We start from the raw sequence: 27,612 nt of genomic DNA on the forward strand, positions 1-27,612 counted from the left end.
GAAATGTTGTGGTAAGTGTTACATCGCCCTGAACCCCTGAAAAGTGCATATTTAAAAAAAAAATATTGGGGAAAAGAAAACCAGCCGACCTAACTGCCCTATTTTGAAACCATGTTATTGGAAGAGCAAAATTTATTTTTTTAGTTTTAAGTGTTACAAATAGCGTTAACTTTTGATACAAATAGGGTTAGTATGACTTCTGTCAGAAAAGAAGATTTGTTTTGCATTTTAGACCAAAATTAGTGACTGATGCCCCCCACCAAATTTTGGCATGTATCTGAAAAACATGATTACCTCTTAGATGGAGGCCTTTTATCCCTAGAAACCTGCACGCCGAAATTTTATCTAATGAGTAGTTTAAGAAAAAATGAGTTTCGACAAGGAAAAAACAAGGAAAATTGCCCCCGAACATACTAATATGTATATTTCATCAAGATTTCATCAAATACGGCCAAGTTTTTTGGAAAATTAGGTTTTGTTTCAAGTTGGTTAAGTTTTGTTACAAATAGGGTTGATTGTTACAAATAGGGTTGATTGTTACAAATAGGGTTGACACGTCAACCCTATTTGTAACAATCAACCCAATTTGTAACAAAAGTTAACCCCATATAGGTTTAGTATGATTTCGGTCAGAAAACAAGATTTTTAACATTTTCGACCGAAATTGGGGAAAATTGGCCCGAAACAAACCTTTGGCATGTATCTGCACAACTCGAGTTTTGTAGAAAATTAGGTTTTGTTTTCAAGTTGGTTAAATTTTGTTACAAATAGGGTTGATTGTTACAAATAGGGTTGACACGTCAACCCTATTTGTAACAATCAACCCAATTTGTAACAAAAGTTAACCCCATATAGGTTTAGTATGATTTCGGTCAGAAAACAAGATTTTTAACATTTTTGACCAAAAATGGGGAAAATTGCCCCGAAACAAACCTTTGGCATGTATCTGCACAACTCGATTATATCTTACGAGTAGGCCTCTTATACTAGGCAACCTGCACAACGAAAGTTAATCTAACGAGCATTTTCGGAAAAAATAAGTTTCGACAAGGAAAAAATAAAATTTGCCTCATAACATACTATGAGGTTATTACGAAAATACCGCAAAGGATGCACGAGGACATTGGCGCAGCGTATCGCCCGACGCGAAGCGGAGGGCGATGCGAGGCGCCAATGTCCGAGTGCATCCTTTGCGGTATTTTCGTAATAACCTTATTATTATACATCTTACATTCCTGATCGGGGCATCAAAATGTCGGAGTAGTGACCGTTTTCGTGCAATGTCAACAATTTTTCTTCCGATTTTATCGCGCCAGTGTGGAACGCTACCTCGGACGCGCTTCTGCAAGTTTTGGAGTGTGTGCACTACACAGAACAGTACAGAGCGCGCGCGAGACTTGTTCTGGCACTCGTCCAAGGGTCCCTTGAAACCGTTCTACAGTGAACGCGCAGATACAGCCGCAGGGAATGGGGCGCCTTGAAACCGTGCCGTACGGAACGGGCGCGAGTTCCGTACGGCTTTTTAGCGCACGCTAAATTCTATTGTTCTCGATGGTAGATGTATAATAATAATATGTATATGTCATCAAGATTTCATCAAATACGGCCAAGTTTTTTTGAAAATTAGGTTTTGTTTCAAGTTGGTTAAATTTTGTTACAAATAGGGTTGATTGTTACAAATAGGGTTGACACGTCAACCCTATTTGTAACAATCAACCCAATTTGTAACAAAAGTTAACCCCATATAGGTTTAGTATGATTTCGGTCAGAAAACAAGATTTTTAACATTTTTGACCGAAATTGGTGAAAATTGCCCCGAAACAAACCTATCTGCACAACTCGATTATATCTTACGAGTAGGCCTCTTATACTAGGCAACCTGCACAACGAAAGTTAATCGAACAAGCATTTTCGGAAAAAATGACTTTCGACAAGGAAAAAATAAAAATTGCCCCAAACCATACTAATATGTACATTTCATCAAGATTTCATCAAATACGGCCAAGTTTTGTAGAAAATTAGGTTTTGTTTCAAGTTGGTTAAATTTTGTTACAAATAGGGTTGATTGTTACAAATAGGGTTGACACGTCAACCCTATTTGTAACAATCAACCCAATTTGTAACAAAAGTTAACCCCATATAGGTTTAGTATGATTTCGGTCAGAAAACAAGATTTTTAACATTTTTGACCGAAAATGGTGAAAATTGCCCTAAAACAAACCTTTGGCATGTATCTGCACGACTTGATTATATCTTACGAGTAGGGCTCTTATCCCTAGGAACCTGCACAACGAAATTTAATCTCACGAGCATTTTCGGAAAAATGAGTTTCAACAAGGAAAACAAAGAAAATTGCCCCCGAACATACTAATATGTATATTTCATCAAGATTTCATCAAATACGGCCAAGTTTCTTTGAAATTTAGGTTTTGTTACAAATAGGGTTGATTGTTACAAATAGGGTTTACACATGTCACCCCTATTTGTAACAATCAACCAATTTGTAACAAAAGCAGTTTCGGAAAAATGAGTTTTGACAAGGAAAAAAAAGAAAATTGCCCTCAAACATACAAATATGCATATTTTATTAATATTTCAACATATTCGGCTAAGTTTTTTTGAAAATTAAATTTTGTTACAAATAGGGTTGATTGTTACAAATAGGGGTGATACAGCGCTCACGTTCGTTCGTGTGTGGAGCAAATGACAGCTCTCGGTCTACACGTAGGCTACCTTCCGCAAAGTTATACTCTATTTCAAAGATAGCATAGTCCTAGAAATTTATCACAGACGAAGATACGCTATTTTTCGGGAACAAATATCGACTGAATCTCGACGGCGCGAACACTGTAAACGTCGCGCCTGACCCTGTTTGCAATGCGTACGGAACCCACGGTAAGCTTATACGCGACCAGCTTCGAGTTCGTTGTTTCCGCAAATTATTCACGTAATTCCTTTGGAATATACAGGCGGCACACTCTTGTGTTTACATTGTTCGGATTAGTAATGTCGTAGTCTGTGAAAATATCGATTTCATTACATGACTTTTGATCGTGGGAGAAACATCGGCCGCCATGTTGTTTGTTTACATATTTACGAGCACATCGAAGATCGACAAAAAAAGGTCCGACGCACCCAAATTGGTGACATAGACGCGGGTTGTCGTGACGTAGAACGACCAGAGAAAAATCCCGTATTTTTTGTTCGGAGACGACAAACTTGGCTTGTGCATGTGATAAGGTATATTATCAAAATGCTGTCCATTCGAGAATTGTAAAATTTCATGATGTGCCTTCGTTTTCATACCAATCGATGTACTACGTGCTATTGCGTTTCAGCAAACAAGCCAATCAGACCTCTGATCGGCATAATTTTCATATAAGCTCAATTATATCTGTGAGGCTTGTTTTCTGCTTATTACTTTGCCAATGGTATCAGCGAAGTCATTAATATTTTGTATCCTAGGCATATATAAAGCCATATTCAATGAAATTCAGAATTTTTGCGGTTGCGATATACAAATATGAAGTAAAAGATAATATGCTTCCGTCCGTTCGGCTTACTTTTACGATCCATCATCGTATTACTGCCTAGTCAGTTTGATAAAATACATAAGATAAAAGTATGTATGTATGTATGTATGTATGTATGTATGTATGTATGTATGTATGTATGTATGTATGTATGTATGTATGTATGTATGCATGCATGCATGCATGCATGTATGTATGTATGTATGTATGTATGTATGTATGTATGTATGTATGTATGTATGTATGTATGTATGTATGTATGTATGTATGTGTGTGTGTGTGTGTGTGTGTGTGTGTGTGTGTATGTATGTATGTATTTATGTATGCTGGAACTATTATATTATCATTTCACTTACTGTGGTCACGAACGACCAATTTGTATGTATTACGACTAACTACGATTACAAGTAAAGTTTTTCATGTAATCATCGCAACAATTTGAAGAATATATCTTTCTATCCACAACGAACAAATTAAAGAAAAATACGGATGTGAAATGTCAATCGTAAAATTTGTTCACGGTGATTACCCCCTGTCAGTTTATAAACTGTCCATGGTATAAAATATTCAAAATTAATTTGCATACATAATCGAATTGAAAACCCTACCTTCCCAAGCTCCCCGTCATATCCCCGTAAGTACATGCAACCTGTCGGAGTATTAGTCCTGGTACTGAGTTAATACAAGCAACTTGAAGATTCGCGTCGACGTCATTTCCATTTTCTCAGCTTATTTCTGGATTTGTCGATAGCAAGCAATGAGTGGAGAAGATGCAACGGCGGTGGATCCTGCCTCTGTCCGATCCGTGTTGGAAAACATATTCCTGGATCTTGTGGATAGAGGAGAAAAAACGGGTGTTCTCATGGCGTTGGATAGATCGGAATGCTTCAACGTTAACTGTGTTGATAAAACCGGGAGAGGTGCCCTAACGATAGCCTTACAAAACGCAAATTTGGGTAAGCTAAACGAGACTTGTTTTTGCTATACAGGTAACATTTGAGATGATTAATTTAATCTACAGAGGAACAAATACAGCAATTCAGTTTAGTAAGAACTGTTTATTCAATATAACTGTTGCAGGCAGAGGTACGATATCATGACGCTTATTGTACACTGTACTATGCAGGTGTGTCTCATTTTTCCAAAGCGACCGTTTCATTTCTAATGAGATGTTCCTTTCTTGTCCACGTATACCCACTTAATTCTGAATTTCGTTTTTAGCCGCTTTGAGTCGTAAAAAGTCCAGGCCCGGCCATATGTAATTTGATAACAGTTGCCCACTTAAAAGTAGGTACATGCAGAATCAATATTATTTGCAACAACAATTCAATGCGAATGAATTAAAATTGACAGTACGTCTTGAATTATCAATATCGTTCATAGGTATCTTCTTATCGTTCCGCTTTACCTATTCACGTAAAACACCATTGGCATTGAACTAGATATAAGGTGACAATAAGCGGCTACATCGCACTCCCGCAATACTTAAAACCCTCTAAAGGCTTGTCCAGTACTGGTAAAACGACCACGCTCCACTGATAGCGTGAAAAAGTGTGACCTCATTGTAAATATCACAAAGAGATAGCGAATACCCTCCAGGGTATTTCAGTGTGTCGAGCAATATAATCAGCCCTAGTTCAAGTCTGGCTTATCTTCATCTTACTATCATCTTGTTAGATCTAAAATTTAAAGAGGAGCGCTATCTACTGTTTTATCATGTTTAAGGGTTGACCTTAAAAGGGTAGGTAATATAAATCTATACGTTTCCTTTTTGCAATAAAAAGGGAGGATTTAAACAAACCTACTAACGTATGCATATTGAAAGATAAGATACTTATCAAATATTCCTGGAAATGTGAATTGAGCTCTCTCGTTATCATAACGACATAAATATCCATTGATGTATATATCAACGAAATGGAAACACATTCTATCAGTGTGTCTCAACTGTTATAGTAATTTCATGGCTATGCCACGATGTTCCGTCTCTGTGTATCCCGTGTAGGATGTCGGCACAACTCAACAACGTACTAAAATCCTCAAAAACAGCAGGCATAAACTGTCCATTTAATGATTTCAAATAGAAGGTTTTGGACAAGGACATAACATTTGTAAGGACCATTCTTCAATGAGTTCGTGTTTCCACTGTTTGGCTAATTTAGGTGTAATATATTCACCAACAACATGTTACCATATCATTATAGCTCGATTCATTTTTAGCAGTTTGCCGGCAAATTTCATTTGCTGCATAAATAGATGACATGGGCGTTGAACAGAATTATTCTATTGTGCCATCATGGTGTAAAAATTGATAAAATGAAAGCTTACTGAAGCTCGTTTGGTTTTCTGTTATAGCGCACAGGCGATGAAGCCGTTTTGCAATCTCGGGCAAATGTAGTTAGAGATACGAATGTGGATTATGCGACACTGTGAAAATATTTGGCGAGGATATTTAGATGTGCGAAGAGAGATATTCAATCAACTGCTAGAGAGTAAACTAGCTTGGAGATCAGCATTGTGCATTGTAGTGGACTCTAAGCGCTAATAAACTCCGACTTCGTAAGCTCAAAACAGAAACCCCGAGCCAATGACTGAGACGATTTTCTAAACCGCGACCGTACATCTTCTCAAAGTTCACCGAAATATTCCAAGTTCTCGTCATAAGGAAAAGCATCAGACGGAACAGTTTAAGAACGCATTTACCTTTTAAAGGAAGGAAAATGTTCTAAAGTAAAACTTTTAGGGAAATACCTTGTTCAATTTTTATGTTTGATAAAATATCATGTTTTTCATATTTTATTTAGTTCTCGTCAACAGCGCCAGTTGGTAGCCATTCACGGAAAATTTATATTTTAAATATAAAAATATCAACCTCATAAAAGACAAGATTTAATATGACGAAACTACACACAAGAAACTTACAACAGATTAAAATCACAGAGACAAGACCGCGAAGATTTTTGTTTTGTTCAATTACGGTAAAATCGCAAAAGACATCAATATTACTGTTAAGTGAATAAAATAAGCGGGACATGCGACCAATGGCCCCTCTGTTTGTAAGATCGACATTAATATGTGGTATGTACATAAGGCCCCTTCTTCTGGCACCAGAACGAGGAACGTCGAGACCAAAGAAAGATACACTATCTGTACAGTTAAAATGTGACAAAAGACATCTACACAGGAATACAAGGTCGAACATATCCCAGCACAGATGTAAATATGGAATATTACAAAAAGTGCAGGGTGAATCATCGTCACATTTAGACAATACACTTGTGTCCTTATGAAAGTCATGTTTGACCTGTAAAAGCGTTTATTGGATTGATTCAATATTCATTGATTGGTGCTTTGAGATAAAATTAAAAATAACAGTATTGTATTTGTAATTGGACAAACAATAGTCACAAACTAACGACGAAGAGTGGGAACATCGTCAATAAGATTAAATGACACTTTATAACAAAACCAGCGATGCGATTTGAATACATACACACAGAGACATTGGTACGTGTCAGTGTGTAAAGTGATACGTGTCAGGGATAAGATGTGAACTACAACCACTAACAATTCTATATGTAAAACTATTGCACATAAATTATCATCGTGGACACTTGTTGTCAGTCACGTAGAACTATATACTCAGTGTGAATTTCAAACAAACAATTAGCATGGTTTCATGACGTATCCTAATCCTGACTCAAAGCGTTTTTGATGTTCAGATGAATCTTTTGTCCTTTTGATGTTTAATTTTCTATCGCTTTTTTGTATAGAAAATTATTTTTGCAGTTTCTAATGATATGTCCTTGCAGACAATGGCACGGTTATTAATGCGTTAACTGACCTCAAGAACTCACTCAGAACTGACAGTTATGTCCTCGTTAGACGACTGCGTGCCGTGCGTTGTGAGTTCCAATCCGATTGGGAATTCGACTGGATTTTCTACCCTGGGTAGATAGTACTGCTGTTTGACAGAATTGTCCCGGAAGCTATGGCCAGTTTAGTGGTGTATTCATCGCTTCGAATGAAATTCTGTATGCGATGTACGATAGTGAGCATGTGGAGCGTGTGGAGGGGTTGCAGTCAGAAACATTGCAACGCAATAGCTCGGTTATTGAATCGCTTTTTTTAAGAGTTTGGATTTAGCCGGGCGGTTTGACTGCGATGTCCTTGCTACGTGTACGTTACTGGGTGCCGTACGTTGAGTTCGAATCCAAACGAGAATTTATGGGATTATTACGAGGGACATCACGTATCTTGTTTCTCTCTATACGTGGATATAAACATATTAGTATGGAGATCATATTATTTTCTGTCAATGTTATATCTCGCGAGACTCAAGCGTTCAATGTCTCGGTCTATTGGCAAACTCTCAAAATAGCATTTCGATATCTGCGTCTTTTAACCAAAACGAACAACCTGAAGACTGCGACATCCTCAAAGACGTAGATGATGTGCTGCCCTGTCTCGTGAGACTTTAGCCATTCTTTCGAGACGATGTCTTGTAGATACCATAGCCCATACGAAACCCCGTCAAGTTACGTGGAGGAAGGGAAAAATTGACGTTTGCAGTGAGGAGGTTTAGTGATACATCCTCAAAGTTTCAACGCACTAACCTATCTCAAAGGACCATAGTTTTGAAAATGTCCCCTAACAAAGATACAGTGAATTTAGAATGCCTATTAACTAATATAAACTGTGATTGTTTTGTAAACAACGTGCTAAACAAACTGCTAAAAAATCCCGATAATATTAACAAATAGAGGGCTAAATTCACTCGGGAAACCCAATAAAAAAGCTTTCAAAACTAAGTATTGGTTGCATGTTTTAAATGTTTTATTTTTATATTGTACTGAACGATTATAGCTTTCATACCTGCCAGTCCCTAGATCAGCATTCCGTTCTGCGTGAGCGCTCCAATTATTTTTAGATTCTCGTCTGAGCCAATAATGTATCGATGGTCTGATATGATTTGACAATTGTCGGAAAATAAATTACACAGTAAGAAAACCGATAAGTTGGAAATTATGTATCTGTGTGTTTATGGCTGAGCAAATGTCAAATATTAGATCATTAGTTTATGTAGTTTGCAATGATACCGACAACATCCTGAATTAGTGATAGATTTAATAAACAAACATAAAGCTCAAATATGAAAACCTCATTACGAGACGATGGTTGGTTAAATTACACTTTAGGGACACTATAGCCAAAATTTGGCCGTTAAAATGTTATTCTATTTGATTTTATCTATGTTTATAGTTCACAAAAGGTCAACAGGATTAAAGGAAATGAAACGACAAGGTGATATTTTTGCTGCTTGGGCTCTTACTGCAACGGAACCCGGTATGATTAATGCCTGACAGATATTAAGTGCACCTTTCTGTTGTAAAATATTCGCTCAAAATGAAATCCAGCCCCCTTCGGGAAATATCATCTCAGATTTATTAGTTCAATGCGACCGCAAACAGCATAATCATTTAAATTGAATGTACTAAACATTAGTGAAAATTAGGAAGGTTGACATATTATCACGTATTACAGCATATGCCTTTCGGCGACGTCTCGATGCGACAAATGCCGACCATATAATACGTACTTCGTCTACCCTGTGCTCATGGACCATTTCGTATTTTCATAACTTGTATCATGATCGTAGGCCTAAAACGAATATTTACATAATCACCATTGGTGATATGTTGAACTTATCCGTCGATGAAGTTACTACAAAGGAGGGAGTAGAAGTTGTATAAAATCAGCCTCTATTACTTAAAGCTCCATAGGCTGTATCTTTTGGCTATTTTTTCAGAATTTTCGTTTCGTGGTTTCCCTACACTTTCTGCATTGAATCCCTAAACTGTAATTTAATGCCAAGTATTTAGCATATCAACACAGCCTATAATGAGTATAATCTCCATCGTTATTGTTGAAAATTGTATTCAAGTCCGGACTAGAATTCATTTATAAACAATAAAAATTTGATCACTACACACATACAAGCTGTGTTGACAAAAAGAATACTCGAAATTTCAGCATGACAAACGGATTAGGATCAGACACGGTAGTTGATAGACACAAACACATACAGCAGCCGGGCAGACTTTTGAAGATGCTCTCTCCTAGGAAATTAGAGAGTCGGAGAGAAAGCAGCTTACCAATATTAGACAGACCTTGAAACCCATGGGAAACGTTTTTAAACGAAGCAGATCTTTTGATGCAAATTTGTCTTGATGTAACGGCACATTTCTCTTTATTTTCTAAGGTTATTTAATGTCAGATCTGACATACGTCAAACATCACGACTTTCAGCAGGGACTGGTGATAAATCATTTCAAACAAAAAAGGTAGCTCACTTTTCTGTCTGTCTGTCTGTCTGTCTGTCTGTCTGTCTGTCTGTCTGTCTGTCTGTCTGTCTGTCTGTCTGTCTGTCTGATTGATTGTCTTTCTCTTGCGGTCCGTAGCCTTGTGTCCGTTTCGTTTTTCTGTCTTTCTGTCGGTCCGTCGGTATCTGTATGTCTCTCTGATTTTCTGTGTTTATGTCGCTTGTCTGTCTGTCTGTCCGTCTCTGTCTGTCTGTCTCCGTCTGTCCGTCCGTCTGTCTGTCTGTCTATCTGTCTGTCTGCCTCTCTCTCCATTCTGTGTTTGTATTACCCGCAACCAATTTTATAACTATAAGGCAAGTAATTTGAAATTTTCTCGACTATTCAGTAATTTGCCAATTCTTTGTTTAAACAACCCTAAAATTCAACCTCTTAGTTACCCAGCTTTTTTCCGTGACACTCATCTAAAGTAAGCAACACAATAAATTATCATGAGGGAGAATAAAGTAATCAATTAATTAAGAAGTGTTAACCCTTACCAGATAATACCATTTAACGTCAATGCATTAAAATAAATAAATAAATAAATAAATAAACAAATAAACAAATAAATAAATAAATAAATTGATTAATTAATTAATAACAAATTTGTTCCACCACCGGTAGCTCTCTCTCTCTCTCTCTCTCTCTCTCTCTCTCTCTCTCTCTCTCTCTCTCTCTCTCTCTATATATATATATATATAAATCGTATATCGCCCTGCTCGCAATAAGTGAGATAAATAATGTTTGAATATTTAGGCTACTGCTTCTTAAGACACCTACTAAAGAGGCCTCCATGCGAGGTAAAATCATGTTTGTTTTTAAGATTGGAGAAGGGACCGAGGAACAGTACTTGAGCTACCGGACTCATTATCGGATGCTCGTGACTTTGTAACCCGCATAAGAGTAGAGTGAAGGACTAACTATCGAAGGATGATATGTTCTCGACCATTGCTTAATGGGTAGTAAAATAAATCATCAATATCATCGTCATCTTCATCATCATCGTCATCATCATCATCATCACATCATCATCATCATCATCATGATCATCATCACTTAATAACTAGAGCAGAACGGGATATTGCGTACTGTGAACTCTTGTCACTGAATATATCTGATCATAAGAAGATGTGCAGGTTTATCTCCCTGGACGATTTATCTGCCTTCGCTGGCCGATTATAAAGTCCACGTTTGATGTCACACATCAATACCGATAAGCGAAAAGTACAGATAAAACCATACGAGATAATATTTATTGACTTTTTTCATTTTGATTCATAAGCTCCTAGTTGAGCATTTGTAAATGAAATCCATTTCTACAGTTTAGACCCTTAATCCTTTTAATCTTAAAGAAAAAATTGGAATGCTAATTTCTGGAATTAAAGCTTATTAACAAATGAATCCATTAGTAGCAGCCTGTCGAATAAAGTAAACGTGGAACTGTTGCTACAGTGTAGTAATATTCCTCGGAACGTGTAGCTATTGAATCGTTTTGACTCGGCATTCTGGGGGGGGGGGGGAATCTTGTGTTCTTTTAGGTCCTATATGTCTTCCATATCGTATGTTCACTCGCCCTGGAGTGACATGGATGATTCAAGTCGGCCGTCCACTAGACTATTCAAAAGATTGCCCCTTTTCGCGCGTCCACATGATAAACTCGCCCTTGCCAATGCAATCTGCTTACTGTCTTCTCCTCGCGGAATCATTTTGTCATCCCCGTCGGTAAACCGCCCAAACAATCGACACTGATTTCCCATCGACCTTGCCTTTTTTCTCAGCAAAAGAGCGACAACAGAGTGAAAGAGTAAATTTTCTCCCGAACAGTTATGATAAAAAGCTGTCCGTCTCCATCTGTCCATATCCGTCTCATTAAGCTTCCACTTGCCGAGAAATCGCTTGTGAACAGCTACGTGGGAACTCTACTTTGTTGCATGTTCCCGACTCTTCCTTAAAGGTATTCGGTCACCTACTTTTCAACAGCCAATCACAGATTTTACGCGGGAGGCCGCCCCACACGACAAGCCATGGCGTACTTAGCAGAGTCGTCTGCATGAGCTTTCACGTATCGAATAAGGAGGATTGACAGCTACAGGTGGTACAGGGTCGTACGCTAAGCCCCGCCCCTTTACCATATATGGAATATGCAAATTTACGGTGACCGTGTACCTTTAACGTCTACAAAGTAGCAGGAAGAATGCTTTCAAACAAAAATCTCCCAGTTTTCAACGGGCGAAACTTTAAATAAACGATCATGGCATCCTATTTGTTTCAAAATTATCTCGAATTCTCATGTTTAACAGAGCATCCCCATGCTCGAATAGAACCGGCGTGGGAGGGCTGAAATCGTTCCTAAACTAAACTACTCTTTAAACTATTCTCAGAGTCTCAACGCACTCAATCAATGTCCTATACGAAAGAATTATATCCATATAATCGTTACAGCCGCTTGACCCTGGCTTTCAATTGCCCTTGTAGGTTCCAGGTAAGAGAACACCTTAAGGTCGTCGTCGGAGCCTAGGAAACATCGACAACTTCACTAGTACATTTTCATGGATTTGCGAGGACCCCATTATTTCCCTAAAAAGAAAGTCTTTAGGCTTACCTTGGGTTCAAAAAATCGCGAATAAATTCGTACGACTCTTAAAGGCCGTTTTGGCGATCCCAGGGATCGCCTTTGTCAGTCTGTAAAAGGATTATGGAGGTGTGATAACCCATTGTTTTCCATTGAAATTGTAATCTTGTGGGTAAATTTTCTGATGAGACAATCTTGCGCCAACGATGTATCGAAGATCTTAGTGTGTACTTGCGAAACTATAAAAAACTTGTAAGTGACAGGTAATTATTTACCTAGTAAAAATTCACATTTTCCACATACTTCAACAGATAGTAGGTGTATATTCTGATATAATACATATGCCAAGTTATGTTATTTATATGCCAATAATCTGTTATCGGTCGGTATAGATAACACAATTTGTAAGTCAGGCTATTGGACACGCAAGTTGTCTTCAGACCTACAGAGATTTCTTTCTGTTGAATAGAGACTAACATGTCATGACTCAATTCTCGGTTGTTCGCATGTTTACAATTTTCAAAACTCCAAAAAGTTTTGTGTAACTCTGATTCTTAATCGTTTATGAATAGCCCCTGTACTGTTCATCATCTTCTCGTTATCCTCCGTCAGTCCTCCGACTCCCCCCCAGTAGTAAGTGATGACAGGTCCTTACCCATACTTGTGTTTACCGTCTTATTTTTGTGAAAATCGAAAATTTAATTTCTATAGAGTTAACACAGAGACGGCGGCCATTTTGAATTTTAAAAAATTTCGATTACCCTTAACCAAAATCTGCACGATGACTCCTGATTTCATTTATGATTTTAAAACAGCATGAATGAAAGCATTTTAAGTTTAAGGAAAAGATTGAGTCTTTAAATTTCGAGGCGCATACTAACTTGAGTGGCACATAGATAATAATGACAGTTAGAAATATTCCTGGTTAAAACGGTGAGAAACAAACATTTAAAAGTTGACATCTGTCGTATGTCTTGCAAACCTGATAAAGCATAGATATTTAAGCAATAAAGCACACCAACCAACGGTATACTTCGAGATTTTGTCTAGTTAACGACATATATGAAGTGAACTGGTCAAAATCAAGTGGGTGCGATTTATTGCAAACTTTGGCATGGAACGTCCTAAAAGGAATTTTGCTTTTGCCGAGAGCTCTTGCATTTGCCAGCCGTGGTATATCGCGAATATACCATGGTTCTTTTTGCGTCTTCACCAATCAGATCGCTGTATTTGCGCCATCAATACACTGGTATGATATAATACTCAATATTCATTAAAGTTTCCCGATACCTTTCTTTAGACTAATTCTTGCGAATGCTTGTAATTTCTCAATGCTGTTGTCTTTGTATTTGACTAAATTTCTTGCAGTGATGCTAGAGATTTTGGTGAACCACCCTGCAGTGCAACTTGATGACATATTACTGAGGGCTGTCCATGTCCAAATGCTGCCAGCCGTGGAAATTATTTGTAACGGTTTGAAGCTCAGAGACTTACTCCCGGTATGTACATAACAACAACCAATCGCTTTTAATAAGGAGGTCTTATGTTCTCCTATGGCATTTGCTGGCGATGTTTTACGAATAATTCATGCACTTTTGAAACAAAGTCTCCTTACATGCTTATATCTGCGTGCATGAGTGCACATGCCGACTTACATGCCTATTTATGTACGTTCCTATCGCGCATGTCTGTCTGCCTGTCTGTCTGTCTGTCTGTGTGTACGTATGTACGTATGTATGTATGTATGTATGTATGTATGTATGTATGTATGTATGTATGTATGTATGTATGTATGTATGTATGTATGTATGTATGTATGTATGTATGTATGTATGTCTGTATGTATGTATGAATGTATGTATGCATGCATGTATGTATGCATACACACTTGTACTCGTATTAAGTATAGATATAAGAAACTAACAACTAAATGTTGACTACATAACCTTTTCCATTTCTCAAGGACGGCTTAACTTGCCATTGCACAAACGATGATTTCCACGCAGACATGACACCTGTTATATTGGCCGCTCATCAAAACAACTATGCTATATTGAAAGTGCTGTTGGATCAGGGAGCCGAAGTACCACTTCCAGAATGTTTCAGCTTCAAGACTCGCGAATTTTCTCTGGAGCACTCCATTGGTACCATTAACATCTATAAAGCGGTCACCAGCGAAGCCTTCTTGTCCCTGACCAGCGAAGATCCGTTCAAAGACGCCTTCACGTTGAGCAACAAGATGCGGGAACTCAGCGTCGTAGACTTCGAATTCCGCTCCGATTACCTGGAAATGGCGGAAAGATGCGAGAATTTCGCCGCAAACCTATTGCACTATGTCAAAGATAGTGATGAACAGCAGATCGTGATGACTAACTGTTCTGGCCGTAGGAAGGACACCGCAAAAATCAGCACAGCAATTAAGTACGAACAGAAAAAGGTAATTGTTCATAGAAATTCTCTTAATTCTGCAAACATTATCCCAACGCTGTCACCGTCAACATTTCGCATTCGCCGTCTTTTTAAAGTTTCTAATGCGGAATCAGGTTTCTCAAAATGTAAGTGACTGGTCTCACGTGCGAAGTTGTAACTTATTACATGGACACTGTATTTTCAGTTCACTTAAAACACGATTGGAACTATTTTGGGAAAATTGGATGAGAGTAATTATTAGGAAAATGTAACGAAATCGAAATTTTTACAGCCGAAATTTTACAAAATGATAGAATAGTGTAAAATTTGAAATATTGTTCTCATCTAAAATCAATGAAAACACAATGATTATTGCATACCTCTTTCATCGGATTCATTTTTATGAAAACATGTTGATTTTTGTGTAAATGTACCGAAGAACGAGACAAAATGCTTAAAATTCCTCTAATTGACGACTTTTGAGTCAGGGCACTTTTGAAATGCCCCTGACTTTTTCGTAATTTAAGGCTTCATAAACATTAAATTGAGTCAGGGCACATTTTAAATGACCCTGACTGACTTAACTGTAAATCAATCAAAAACTTCATTTTGGTCGAGGAAAAGTGACAAACTGAGATTAGTACTAGTATTTCAGTAATGAAGAAACTATAGACAAGCTCACACATTTCATTCAAATATAAATATTGTTCCTATGTTTTTGAACAATATTGCATTAGATACTATCATGCGCTGATTCTTACCAATAACATTTCAACAGCATCATAAATTTTGAATAAAATTTTAAAGATGATAAGCAAATATGGGTAATATTAGACAAATTTCTAAAATTCTTGAGAAATTGCGCCAATCCAATTATCCCAAATTAGTTCCAATCGTGTTTATTAATGAACTAATCCCTTTGATGGTGCACATTTAGGAGCGTTATTACCACGATACTAGTATTTAAATAATGACGTATTGAGTTTTTGGTGACGCTATATATATTTTTTACGTGAACTTTTGATTTCTCTTTGCATTATGTGTAGTTCGTAGCACATGCTCACTGCCAGCAGTTTCTGGTGGAGAAATGGTACAACGGCCTATCACAATGGAAGAAGTTTAGCAGAAGTAAAGCTTTTCTTCTATCGTGTATCTTCGGAATCTGTTACCCGATCATCTCGATATGCTTCGCAATCGCCGGCAACTCACGTCCAGGCAAGCTACTGAAGGTCCCGTATGTCCGATTCATCAGCCATCTCTCATCCACAATGATCTTCCTGATGCTTTTGACCCTGCAAGTCTTCGTGGATACCAAAACGAGGCTGTCAGGAGACCAAGGCGACACTATAGTATCACTGTTCCCAAGTGTGGTCGAGATTCTGATCTTCCTGTGGGTTATAGGTAAGCTCTCTAAAGAAGAAAGACTGAAATGATAGGCAGAAAAATCGACAATTGTTGACAAGTAAATACAGGAGAAGAGCAGAAAAGGGGCGTCAAAAAGTGGTGGCATTACACACATAGTGACTTGTACCACGGGTACATGTTTGTTTGCCGGAGGGCCTCAGAGTTGCCCCATTAACGGTCTAATCGACAGGCGAGTCAAAACTAACGTATGCTGTTACCATGAGTGTTGTAACACACCTCGTCAAATTTTCCGACTACAATATCGCAAAATTCCTCTGCTATCACTCGTCTTGGTCAAAGTAAACACCGTCGTCTCCTTTAAAATGTTCTAGAATATGCGAATGCTTAGACAGCACTTTCAATATTACCCGGTAAGCATAGGTCCAAACTGTTAACCGGTAACTGGCTCGTTGCATATATCAGACCCAAAGTGATGCTTACCACGTGACCGTAATTTGACGATATAGAGTTTGGATGAAACATGTATACCGATATCGCATATCATATTGTTCCGCGCTACCGGCCTATTTTCCATTATACAGGCATCACCCTCCGGGTATCTGCTAGAGCATTCATGCATCGGCCAGCAGCATTTTTGTGAACGCTTTCGCATCAGCGAGTTTCGACCCTAAATATTTAAACTTCCCATTCGACATAAATAGGAAATAGAAATTACTGACACTTCAATTTAGTGTAAAAAAAATCAGCATATTATACTTTACTTTGCAGCATATACCTGTCTTGAGTTTTACGAAATCTGTTCCAAAGGAAGAAACTATTTAAGTCTCAACAAACAGTCTAAAGCTCTGGACCTGTTTACACTCGCTCTGTTTTGGTCTTGGATCATTTTGAGGATATTCGCCGGAATTGAGGTGCGTGGGTGTACATTTTGAAGAACTCTCTTACGAATTGAATATTCAGTTATATGCAAGATAATTTTTCCACATCAAAGTTAGAGTCTACTCTCTATGCACGCATGCGCGCAGAGAGAGAGAGAGAGAGAGAGAGAGAGAGAGAGAGAGAGAGAGAGAGAGAGAGAGAGAGAGCTTGTTTGTAGCTCTATTGCAACAAAGATAGAAACTACAATCACGTATTGGTGAGTCATGCAGTGTGTATAGCGTTGACAGAGCGGGAAGGTTACTCGCTCGTGACAAAAAAGTGTCGTCCCATCCTGAAAATTCCGAGACACGTTATTTTGTCGCCTGACGTCACGTGGTCATATAAATAATTGCTATGAATAATTTAACCAAGTAAAGGATGTCTTATGTCCTTGTCGATTTCCACGCTGCATAACTTTTTGAATTAAATTTTCTAATTCAGCGAATGTTTTCCTATAGGTTTACGTCAATTCGGACATGCGCGGTCCTTCGAACGTGAAAGGTAACATGTCGCTGCCAGCTGGTGATGACGTATTCATTAAAACACTGGTAATTAACTGTAACCATGGCAACCAATGTAACATTCCACTTCAGCGTGAATACAAGTTTTCAGAGGTCGCTGACGCCAAAGAACTTATACCGAACATTGGCTCCAAGGCAGAAGCCTGCGGAAACGTTGAGTGTTCGTTCAGAGTTGAGGACGTGACCACAAGTCAATCTCCTGAAGATGAAGAAGTGATGAACGCCCGCTATCGTCGGGGTGTGATTCACTACCATGACCGCGGGGAAAGGAAGCATTCTCGAAGCAATCTGGATGTTCCGCTCTACAACATGGAAGCAACCCACCCATTTCTTCTTGCAGAAGGCATCTTGGCGATTGCAAAAGTTTTCAGCTTCTTGAAGTTGGCGAGGATGACAGTGGTCCACTTCCAGATCGGCCCGATGCAGATATCATTTGGTCGCATGGGAGGCGCTATCTGCAAATTTCTCGTCATTTTTACGGTGCTTCTATTCGCCTTTTCTGTGGGGATGCATCAACTGTTTTACCTATATGCTCGAGTGCAATGCGAAGACAATGAAAATTGCTCGGATCACCTATACACAAGGTAGGACACAAACTTTCAGTAGCCTCTCAGATCAATCTTATAATGACATGGATCGCAAACTGTATGACTTGCCAGAGACCTGACAAAAACACACCCAAACTTTGTGCTTTGTCTGCCACTGTTGCTATTCGTTGGCGGGAACCATAGCTTTGTGAACGCTCTAAGGTCGAAGCCTATTGTGATTAACTGTTAGGTGGCCTCGTCTCGGGACCGTCCCACTCATAGCCTCGAACCCGGCCCATTTACAGTACAATAAAACAAGTATTATTGTTCACTATGACGCATAACAACAATGCATATGCTGCAAAACGATGAACAGCTGTGCATTATTACACGCATATTTACGAACACTAAAAATTGCACCTCGTAAATTCGCGTTATAAAAGATATACGAATTCTATGCACATAGCAAATATTAGCAATAAAGAGAGTAATACATTACAAGAGCCGGGACAACAGAGTGACCAATTCCTAATGTCAAACAATCGAGGTAATTTTTATTAAAGCATTGTTTCAAATGTTGTCATTTGATGTGCACCTAGGCCATACATACTAGCATCGCCTTACCAAGATTTTCATGTCATGGGTTTATACTTTCTCATACAAGTTCATAATCAAAGAACGTTTTATTGTCTTGTATCTTCCGAATCCACTCACTTGAAGGCCTTTTACCTGGCAAACACGACCCAATCATTTATGTGGTAATTTAATGTTGAAACAACGATTTAAAATGACAATGCCCACTTTCTCAATGAGCTTTTCTTATATTCATTCGATACTTTTCAGTATGCCTAGGTCTGTTGTCACACTCTTCTGGACGCTATTTGGTATGACTCATATCAGCACACTGCAAGTTGGAGACAGCTGGACTGATCGCTGGTTCACCGAGGCTGTAGCTAATGTTCTTTTTGCTATTTATCACGTGCTCGCTGTTATTGTGTTACTGAACGTACTGATAGCCATGATGAGCCACACTTACCAGCTGATCGAGGTAGGTTCATTGAATATCCTTTACGGAATGGGTCAAATCAGAGAGAGAGAGAGAGAGAGAGAGAGAGAGAGAGAGAGAGAGAGAGAGAGAGAGAGAAGAGAGTGAGAGAGAGATAGAGAGAGAGAGAGAGAGAGAGAGGGAGGGAGAGGAGGAGGGAGGGAGGGAGGGAGAGGAGAGAGGAGAGAGAGAGAGAGAGAGAGAGAGAGAGAGAGAGAGAGAGAGAGAGAGAGAGAGAGAGAGAGAGAGAGAGAGAGAGAGATTGTTAGCCTGTCCATATGGAAACATGACTGACAAGTATGCAGTGCTGTGATAATGTAAATAATGTTAAAAGGATGCCTTTTGTTGTTTTGTTTCACAAAATATTTTCTTAAATTAATTACTGGCTCAATCATCTTTCTATTTCTATCCCTCATCGAAAGGCGTCTTTCTTGACGGCACGTTCTGTCATTGCATGCTGAGAAACCTTTTCCTCTCATTACGATTTAATGTCTGTCCAGATATGAACTCATTTTTAAATATAACATTGCAATATTTAACACGATTGGAACTATTTTGGGAAAATTGGATGAGAGTAATTATTAGGAAAATGTAACGAAATCGAAATTTTTACAGCCGAAATTTTACAAAATGATAGAATAGTGTAAAATTTGAAATATTGTTCTCATCTAAAAAACAATGAAAACACAATGATTATTGCATACCTCTTTCATCGGATTCATTTTTATGAAAACATGTTGATTTTTGTGTAAATGTACCGAAGAAACGAGACAAAATGCTTAAAATTCCTCTAATTGACGACTTTTGAGTCAGGGCACTTTTGAAATGCCCCTGACTTTTTCGTAAATTTAAGGCTTCATAAACATTAAATTGAGTCAGGGCACATTTTAAATGACCCTGACTGACTTAACTGTAAATCAATCAAAAACTTCATTTTGGTCGAGGAAAAGTGACAAACTGAGATTAGTACTAGTATTTCAGTAATGAAGAAACCATAGACAAGCTCACACATTTTCATTCAAATATAAATATTGTTCCTATGTTTTGAACAATATTGCATTAGATACTATCATGCGCTGATTCTTACCAATAACATTTCAACAGCATCATAAATTTTGAATAAAATTTTAAAGATGATAAGCAAATATGGGGTAATATTAGACAAATTTCTAAAATTCTTGAGAAATTGCGCCAATCCAATTATCCCAAATTAGTTCCAATCGTGTTCATTGCAAAAATTAAAAAGAATAGATCCATGACATGGAATGAAACTCGAAACCAAATCTGATCTCAAGACATTTCCACAATGAAGGTTTTTCTGCTGATGGTGACTTCGGTTATGTAAATTTTATTCTGAAGTAAGGTATTCATTATACAGGCTGATAAACAGAAAACATTATATTGTTCAACTTGCAGAGCGATGCCGATATGGAATGGAAGTATTCGAGGTCGTTGCTCTGGTTGTCATTTTTCGAGGATTCGGCGGCCCTGGCGCCCCCATTTAACCTGCTACAAGTTATGGTTTGCCTTGGGAAATTAGTGAAGAAGTCAACACGGAAAGAAGCAAAGGTGAGCGCTCGACGATCCCAGCAGTTAGCAATAATAAAATAATGGCATCATGTTGCGAAAGTTTTTTCAATCAATCAATTAATGAAAATGGATGTTTGCTATACATGGAATTATCGAGATTTTATAAACACAGAAATAAATAAAATTGTTAACTTGCTTCATGTAATATGTATACTTCAGTCTTATGACGGCACGTTTCACTGTTCATTTCAGTAACAAGACGTTGGACGTTTCTTGTGACCCCGAAACAAAACTTTCAAACTGTTCCCTTTACATTTCAATTCAACATTATTATACTCACATGGCAATTTGTTAGCGCTGTCATCCAGAGAAATACCACTCTTTCTAGTCCTCGCTACAGAGTCTTTGTTCTTCATTGCAGTTACTGCAAAGGACTAACGTGCCTACAACGTATAAGGTGAGTTTAATCAATCTCCCCCATCTCTCTCTCTCTCTCTCTCTCTCTCTCTCTCTCTCTCTCTCTCTCTCTCTAAGGGACAATACTGTGTATCTGTAACTATAGAAACGACAACGAAGTCGCCGTCTTTTCAAGATAGGGGAGGAAACTTTGATATCCTTGGAAACAAGAAGAAACTTATTTTTCGAGAAGTTGTGGATATCCAACTAGCTTAATCTCATTATGTATTTATTTCTCGAAAGGCCGGGGGGATTTATATCCTCTTTAATTTAGTCTGTGATTTCTTGATGTATTTCACAACAATTTTTTAGGCGCCTGATCAATTTTATCCCAAAATCTTCCAAGCTCCTTAATGTCAAATTGTCCACTCATATCAGTTTGCATGTGTTGTTCACTGTCAGATACTGACACAGAAAATCGTTGATCGGTATGTCTTCGACAAACTGTTACAAGAAGAACGCGATTCCCTGTATCCCACCATGCTGAAACTGAAACAGAGCATGCTCGACTTGCAGTACGGCATTTCCTCAACACTGGACAGCTTGAGCAGCAAACTTAGCAACATCCAGGGTGCAGTATGCGACGAGGTTGAAGACGCCGAAACTGACGACATAACGAGATCCTTGAAAACGGCCATTGCAAATGCTGAAAAGTTGCTTCCAATTAGAACAGAGACGTTTATTGCGGCTGCCGGTCGCACCGAAGACGAATCTATTCGATTTTTTGGAGACTCGAGTGACGAGGATCACAATTCAGAAACATAAATGAAAGATTCAATGGATGAAAGAACTTATTTTATGAACACAAACTGTATCTATGTTTTTATTCATTGTGATATTGTCAGTAATATACGACTGGACTCCAAATTAAGGAAAATAAAATTTTGTTTACCTTTAAGGTAGAACACGCCTCGGGGACAGATATTCGGACTCGCAAAACTTTTACAATTCTTTTCGGATATACCACTTGTGGGGGTCATTTTAATGCTCTTGGTGTAAGGAAACTTTTCACCGGCTTAATTTTTCGAAATTCGAAAATTCTATTTTTCTCCATAGAGGTAACACAGTGATGGCAGCAATTTTGAATTTTAAATATCGGTAAATCTTGGGTTATTTGTTTCTCTAGTACCAAAATTTGCACGGTGAGCCCAATTTTCATTCTTGATTTTGAAAGAGAATGGTTGAAAGATTCCTTAAGGAAAGTCTGAGCAAAAGTTTAAGTTTTTCACTTTCGAGGCGCATACTGCCTTAAGACATTCTTCGTATGTCATAGTATTAGAGTAACAATGTTGGTAATACAAAGGAAAGGTTATGGCGCTTAGACAATAAGTCCAGCACTGAATCTTATAGGGTTACTGCATGCATGAAACGTTCTTTGAATTTTACTAAAGTAAGTGTTAACGCAAGTCATCATAGTTTGGTACATAGTGTAATAAATAGTATCTGTCTGTAAATATTTTGAAGCAAATTTTGTTATTTAAGCTGTACCAGTTGTGATTTTGATGCATTTTTCATTATTTTTAGGCAGTTTGTCATAGAATTTTGTCGTTTTACCCTGACACCTAAGTCGAAATATCGATTGTTCGTCTTGTCAATACTGCCTGTATGTGTGTAAATGTCTTGTAATTTAGTTGGCTACCATGACCAGAATTTGGTCCTGACCAAAATTCATTTATCAACAACAACATCGTATATATATATATATATATATATATATATATATATATATATATATATATATATATATATATATATATATATATATATATATATATATATATATATATATATATATACATTATATTGTGTTTGAAAGTCTAAAACGTTATTTTTCAAAGTACTCCGGTAAAAGATAGGAAATGTAATTGTTTTCTGCTGCAAGTACACCTAAAATTTCAACAAAGTTCTTTGCAAGTTTCAAGGGTTGTTGCACCGTGTATGTGATTTCTCAAATATGGCAAAACTTAACAAAATAACGTTTCCAGAGAGCGACTCCTTCTCGTGGTGAGAAACGATGGGTAAGATGTGTCAACCATACACCTCATCAGAAATACTGGCTGTAGAATTTGACGCTATGCAGGAGGTGACAGAAATTGGCATCACAAAGACTGGTATTTGTTTTGTATTGATTATCTCAGGACGCAAGGTTGGAAAAGATACGAATTAATTCATTCATTGATAGGTCTGTTTAATTGCACGCTAATCAGTCCTCCACTAAGCAAATTTTATCAAGTAGGACGGCCAAAAGATATCGAGGCCTCATGGCATGTACTGTAACCATGTACATCGTTTCCGCGCTGAACGTCCCCGACAAAAGTAAGTATGAGGTCGAAAGGTAAAGAGTGTTTATACTTTGCTCAAATACTCCCAAAATAGTATGTAGCCATACATGTATTTTTATTTCGATATGTCGTTGGGGTACACTGCGTTTTGCTCGAGGGACATGCAAAGTATTTGAGCTAAACCTAGTCAGTCTTTAAGTAAATTCCACATTATGTAATTAGCAGTGTACAAATCACTTGTGTGGATATGTATATCTTGTGACGTGAACACTCATTATACGTAATGCGTGGTAACTTCTGGGGCCCTGGGGTGACCCATTCCGCTGCAAAATTAATAATATATACAGTGTGGTGGTGAGTTATCGTTGACAAATGTGTCGTATGGCGTACATCTATTATAAGAACATGTCTTTATATGATAAATTTAAATGTTTATAAATAATTGCAATGTACCGTGCATTTTTCGTGATTAAAGTACCATCATTTCGTTGAACCAATGTAGTCCTGGTAATTGTAAAAGCTAATAATGTGGAAGTAAATACCCGTATCATTGATTGCAATTTCATATCAAGTCCATTGTAGCTCACGAGATGAAACGATGTCCGTATTTTAGAAAGAATCAGAGCGATTGAACAAGTGTCATCATACTATCATGATCAAATGATCATACGTTGACAATACTATTCAAATCCTTATTATTGCATCACAAATCTGCAACCGTATGGTACGAAATCAACGCCAAAATTAATTCAGAATCTCCACATTCTGCGAATAATGTTAGAAATATTAGGAAGAGTAGGGTCGAAGGTTGCTTCCTAAAATTTCTAACATTATTCGCAGGCAATGAGGTATTATTTCCAATAACACAAAAATAAACAAAGCCATTCCAGAAATACCGATCACAGCCTTCAGAAAACCTCCATATCTAAGAAAAAATTATCGTGAGAGCACCTCAAATAACAACCACACCAACCTACGACAGGCAAAACCAAATGCTGCGGCAACTGTAACCAGCGCAAATTCATCACAGAAACAAACATTACCAGCTCAACTACGGGCAAGATCCATAACATCATCGGTCAAATTTAATGCAAACCCCGCAACCTCATTTACATAATAACTTGCCGAAAATGTATAAATACATAGGGGAACGAAGAGATTTTAAAAGACGTATTTTCGAACACATAAACGATCCGCAGTCGCAAACCTACCCCAGTCTCAGAACAATTCAATCAACTTGACCACAATCTATCTCATTTCCAGGCCAGTGGTATACACAAAGTAAACACTACGAACAAAAATACATCACAGAAATTGACACCCTTACACCCAAGGGCATTAACCAGAGAGAAGAGTAAACCCACTTCCCCGCGGTTTCAATTCATTTTTCTCACTACCTAGGGGATCCCTCAGTTTTTGACTATTTCAATCCATCTAAGGAATCCCTCCACCTTGAACTTGTTCATTCCGACCCTCCACTACAGCTGGTATAGTTCTACTCACCACGCCCAGGTCAGTTTCTTTCCATTTTTGCTATTGTTTCCTTTCAGCTGCATTTCTTGTTTCGAACAGTTTACTGATCTTTGCTTTATAAGTAATAACCCCTTTTTAATGCTTTTAAATCACACCTTATTTTTGTTTTTATTTTTTTCAACTTCAGTTTTGTTTTATTCGTTCATTGTAGTTCAAGTTTTCATACGTGTTGTAATTTCATTTGATTAAGATTCAATCCTCAGTTTACCTTTTACCTTTTATATTTTGTAAGTCATTTATCAGCCCCATTTTTACTTTTACAAAGACTTCTAGTTGAAATCCTTCCTTTATACACTTATTTTTTGATAGTGTGAGTTACTGAGAACACAGCCAAGGTTTAGTAGAAGAACATTGGGTCAAGGTCCTTTACATTCAAATAGCGTTCAAATATTGTAAGAGAGCAACCCCCGGGTGTACCATTATTTTGTGGGTGGAGGGGACGAGGGGTGTGAGGGACTGCAACAAAAGCGACTGTGGAAAGCTACGATGAAGAGGCGGGACTGTAAAAAAAACATTTGAATAGTTGTTCTGTTCGTGTTGTTTGTCTGTTTGTTTGTATTGAGTTTGTTAGGGTAAGGGTTCCCAAAACGTGATCTTCCAAATTGAAGTGTGGAAGTTACCTATCTCTTTATCCCTCACATCGTTCGGCCCTCCACATAAAATAATGGTACAGTCCCGGAGTACAAAATGCGTTTGAGTTTGAGACAACCTGTTTGAAGTTTTTGGTTGTGTGTTTGCCTTTTTGAGATATCTTTGACAGTGTTTCAGGGAGCACTTTAGGTAACAGGAGTAACGGTGATATTGGTGCAAGTATTCCGTGACACAGCTCACGTACAAAGCCCAGGGTCCACGACAGTATGTCTCTTCATGGAAGGGGGATGTCAAAATGCTCAATTTTGGTCAAAGATTTACATCAAAACAAACGGAAGGGCCTTAAGAACTAATAAAATAATATGTAAACAAACAAACAAACAACATATAGAATGGAAGAGGTAAAAACCAAATTGATTTGTACTCGTTCTATGAATTAACTTTGAATACTGGCACGAAAACAATGGGATAAAGGTGAATGGGCAGATAATGACTTTGCAATTTGAAATACGAGCAAATGCCTATTCAGTGTTACTGACATTAAAGAGCCGTATGATAAAACATACAGGATCTGCGGAGGTGACAAATACCAATGATGCAGATAGCAGGTACCAGTGTCCAGACCTGAAAACAGAAAGGGGAGGAGTGTGGTGAATGCGGATCGACAGGACCTTGCCAACTGGTCGCTAGGAGGCGCTTCAACAACCATCATGCCCTGGGGCAAATCGGGCTACTCTCCCGTTGACCGACGTATGAACAGCATCTTGTGTCCGACGCTCAAGGCTAACGAGAGGTGAGCAATTATTATTTGCATTAATATTAACGCCGTTTAGGCTGATTGGTGCAAGTAGTGTTATCCGTGGAAAAGGCCGCAGGCAAACGCGAGCACTTTTCTACAAACCAATACAATATTTTAAGTTTGAATTGTAGATTCCAACAACAATCCAAAATTTTGCGTATTTCTGACGCCTCTGAATATTCCATGAAGTTACTGAGAACAAACGAGATAGCGGATGACAAAGTCTTACCAGATGTAAGAACGCGAGGGCATGGATGTTCATCACGGGGTCAGTTACTCCCACATACTTGATGAAGTCTTTTTCTTCAGTACTCGCCATTCTTGTACATGGATAAATTTGTTTGCTATGATATTGGTGAGATGACTTTCTGAATATGACGAAATCAGTTTAACTAGAACACTGAATACGCTTGGTAAACACACTATAAGAGAAGCAGAACACGAAGTGCTGAGTGGCGTGGAATTCGTTAGGCGTTCTTATGTTGTTGCTATGTAAACTGTATCCAGTGTATTATTCGTTCTAGTGACGGCGCGGCTGATTGGCGGAAAGTTACCCATGATCCTTGTCTCCGTTGGCCATCGGATGCAAACGTTATCTTTTTATTGGTGGACCAAACCAAGTGCCTAGGGAAAGGGAGCACAGGGGTACAGTTTGGATGGAAACTTTGTCAATCTAGTATTTCCTTTGTGCAAACAGTTTGAAAACTGGCTGGATAAATCTTACTTACGTTATTAACGTACTGTCGAATTGTGCGAGCGATTAAACGATATGGCGAATCTTATATTTGGGTAAATATGAAATAAGACATGTATTATGTATAGCTACATATCTTTTGATGGTATTTTCAATATATTTATTATAACAAATTCATTTTCTTGTTCTTTTCGCGAAGGTATTATGAAATCAGAAGTATAAATCTTGACTATACAACCCAGTGTATTATATCAAATATCATTTTTGACCAATAGATACCTGTCTGGCCTGAATTCAGTTTTAAACAGAAAGTGTATTCTAGTGCAGTACATTAAAAATATACAGTGACTGTCTGTGTTGACGATTTTGAGATGGCTTGGGGAGCAAACAAGAAACTGTTATTTACACACAAAACAATAATGTTGGAAAACATGTCAAAAATTGCAGCTTTCCGTAAAGCAACTTTAAAACCCAA

At 38.0% G+C, this 27,612-nt stretch overlaps 1 protein-coding gene and 1 long non-coding RNA gene across 2 annotated transcripts; both read left to right on the forward strand.

The window, feature by feature from the left end:
- Positions 1–4,125: 4,125 nt before the first annotated feature.
- LOC139133695 (short transient receptor potential channel 1-like) lies at positions 4,126–22,689 on the forward strand. The gene is made up of 10 exons (XM_070700456.1): positions 4,126–4,489; positions 13,836–13,966; positions 14,431–14,904; positions 15,923–16,277; positions 17,010–17,152; positions 17,618–18,264; positions 19,051–19,255; positions 20,669–20,821; positions 21,204–21,239; positions 21,641–22,689. Exons 1-10 carry the CDS (start codon positions 4,291–4,293, stop codon positions 22,001–22,003), a joined length of 2,706 nt encoding a protein of 901 aa, XP_070556557.1. The 5' UTR covers positions 4,126–4,290; the 3' UTR covers positions 22,004–22,689.
- Positions 22,690–24,905: 2,216 nt separating this feature from the next.
- LOC139132585 (uncharacterized) lies at positions 24,906–27,485 on the forward strand. The gene is made up of 3 exons (XR_011552362.1): positions 24,906–25,032; positions 26,213–26,437; positions 26,968–27,485. It is a non-coding gene; the product is annotated as an uncharacterized lncRNA (long non-coding RNA).
- The last annotated feature ends 127 nt before the right edge of the window (positions 27,486–27,612 follow it).

This window comes from Ptychodera flava, chromosome 5, assembly GCF_041260155.1.
Source record: "Ptychodera flava strain L36383 chromosome 5, AS_Pfla_20210202, whole genome shotgun sequence".
Taxonomy (NCBI): Eukaryota; Metazoa; Hemichordata; class Enteropneusta; family Ptychoderidae; genus Ptychodera; species Ptychodera flava.

Bases quoted from the DNA above. Each gene is read 5' to 3' on its own strand.
- LOC139133695 (XM_070700456.1), top strand. From the start codon at position 4,291: ATGAGTGGAGAAGATGCAACGGCGGTGGATCCTGCCTCTGTCCGATCC. The intron at 14,905-15,922 runs GTAATTGTTCAT...CATTATGTGTAG, and splicing joins TTAAGTACGAACAGAAAAAG to TTCGTAGCACATGCTCACTG. The intron at 19,256-20,668 runs GTAGGTTCATTG...TTCAACTTGCAG, and splicing joins ACACTTACCAGCTGATCGAG to AGCGATGCCGATATGGAATG.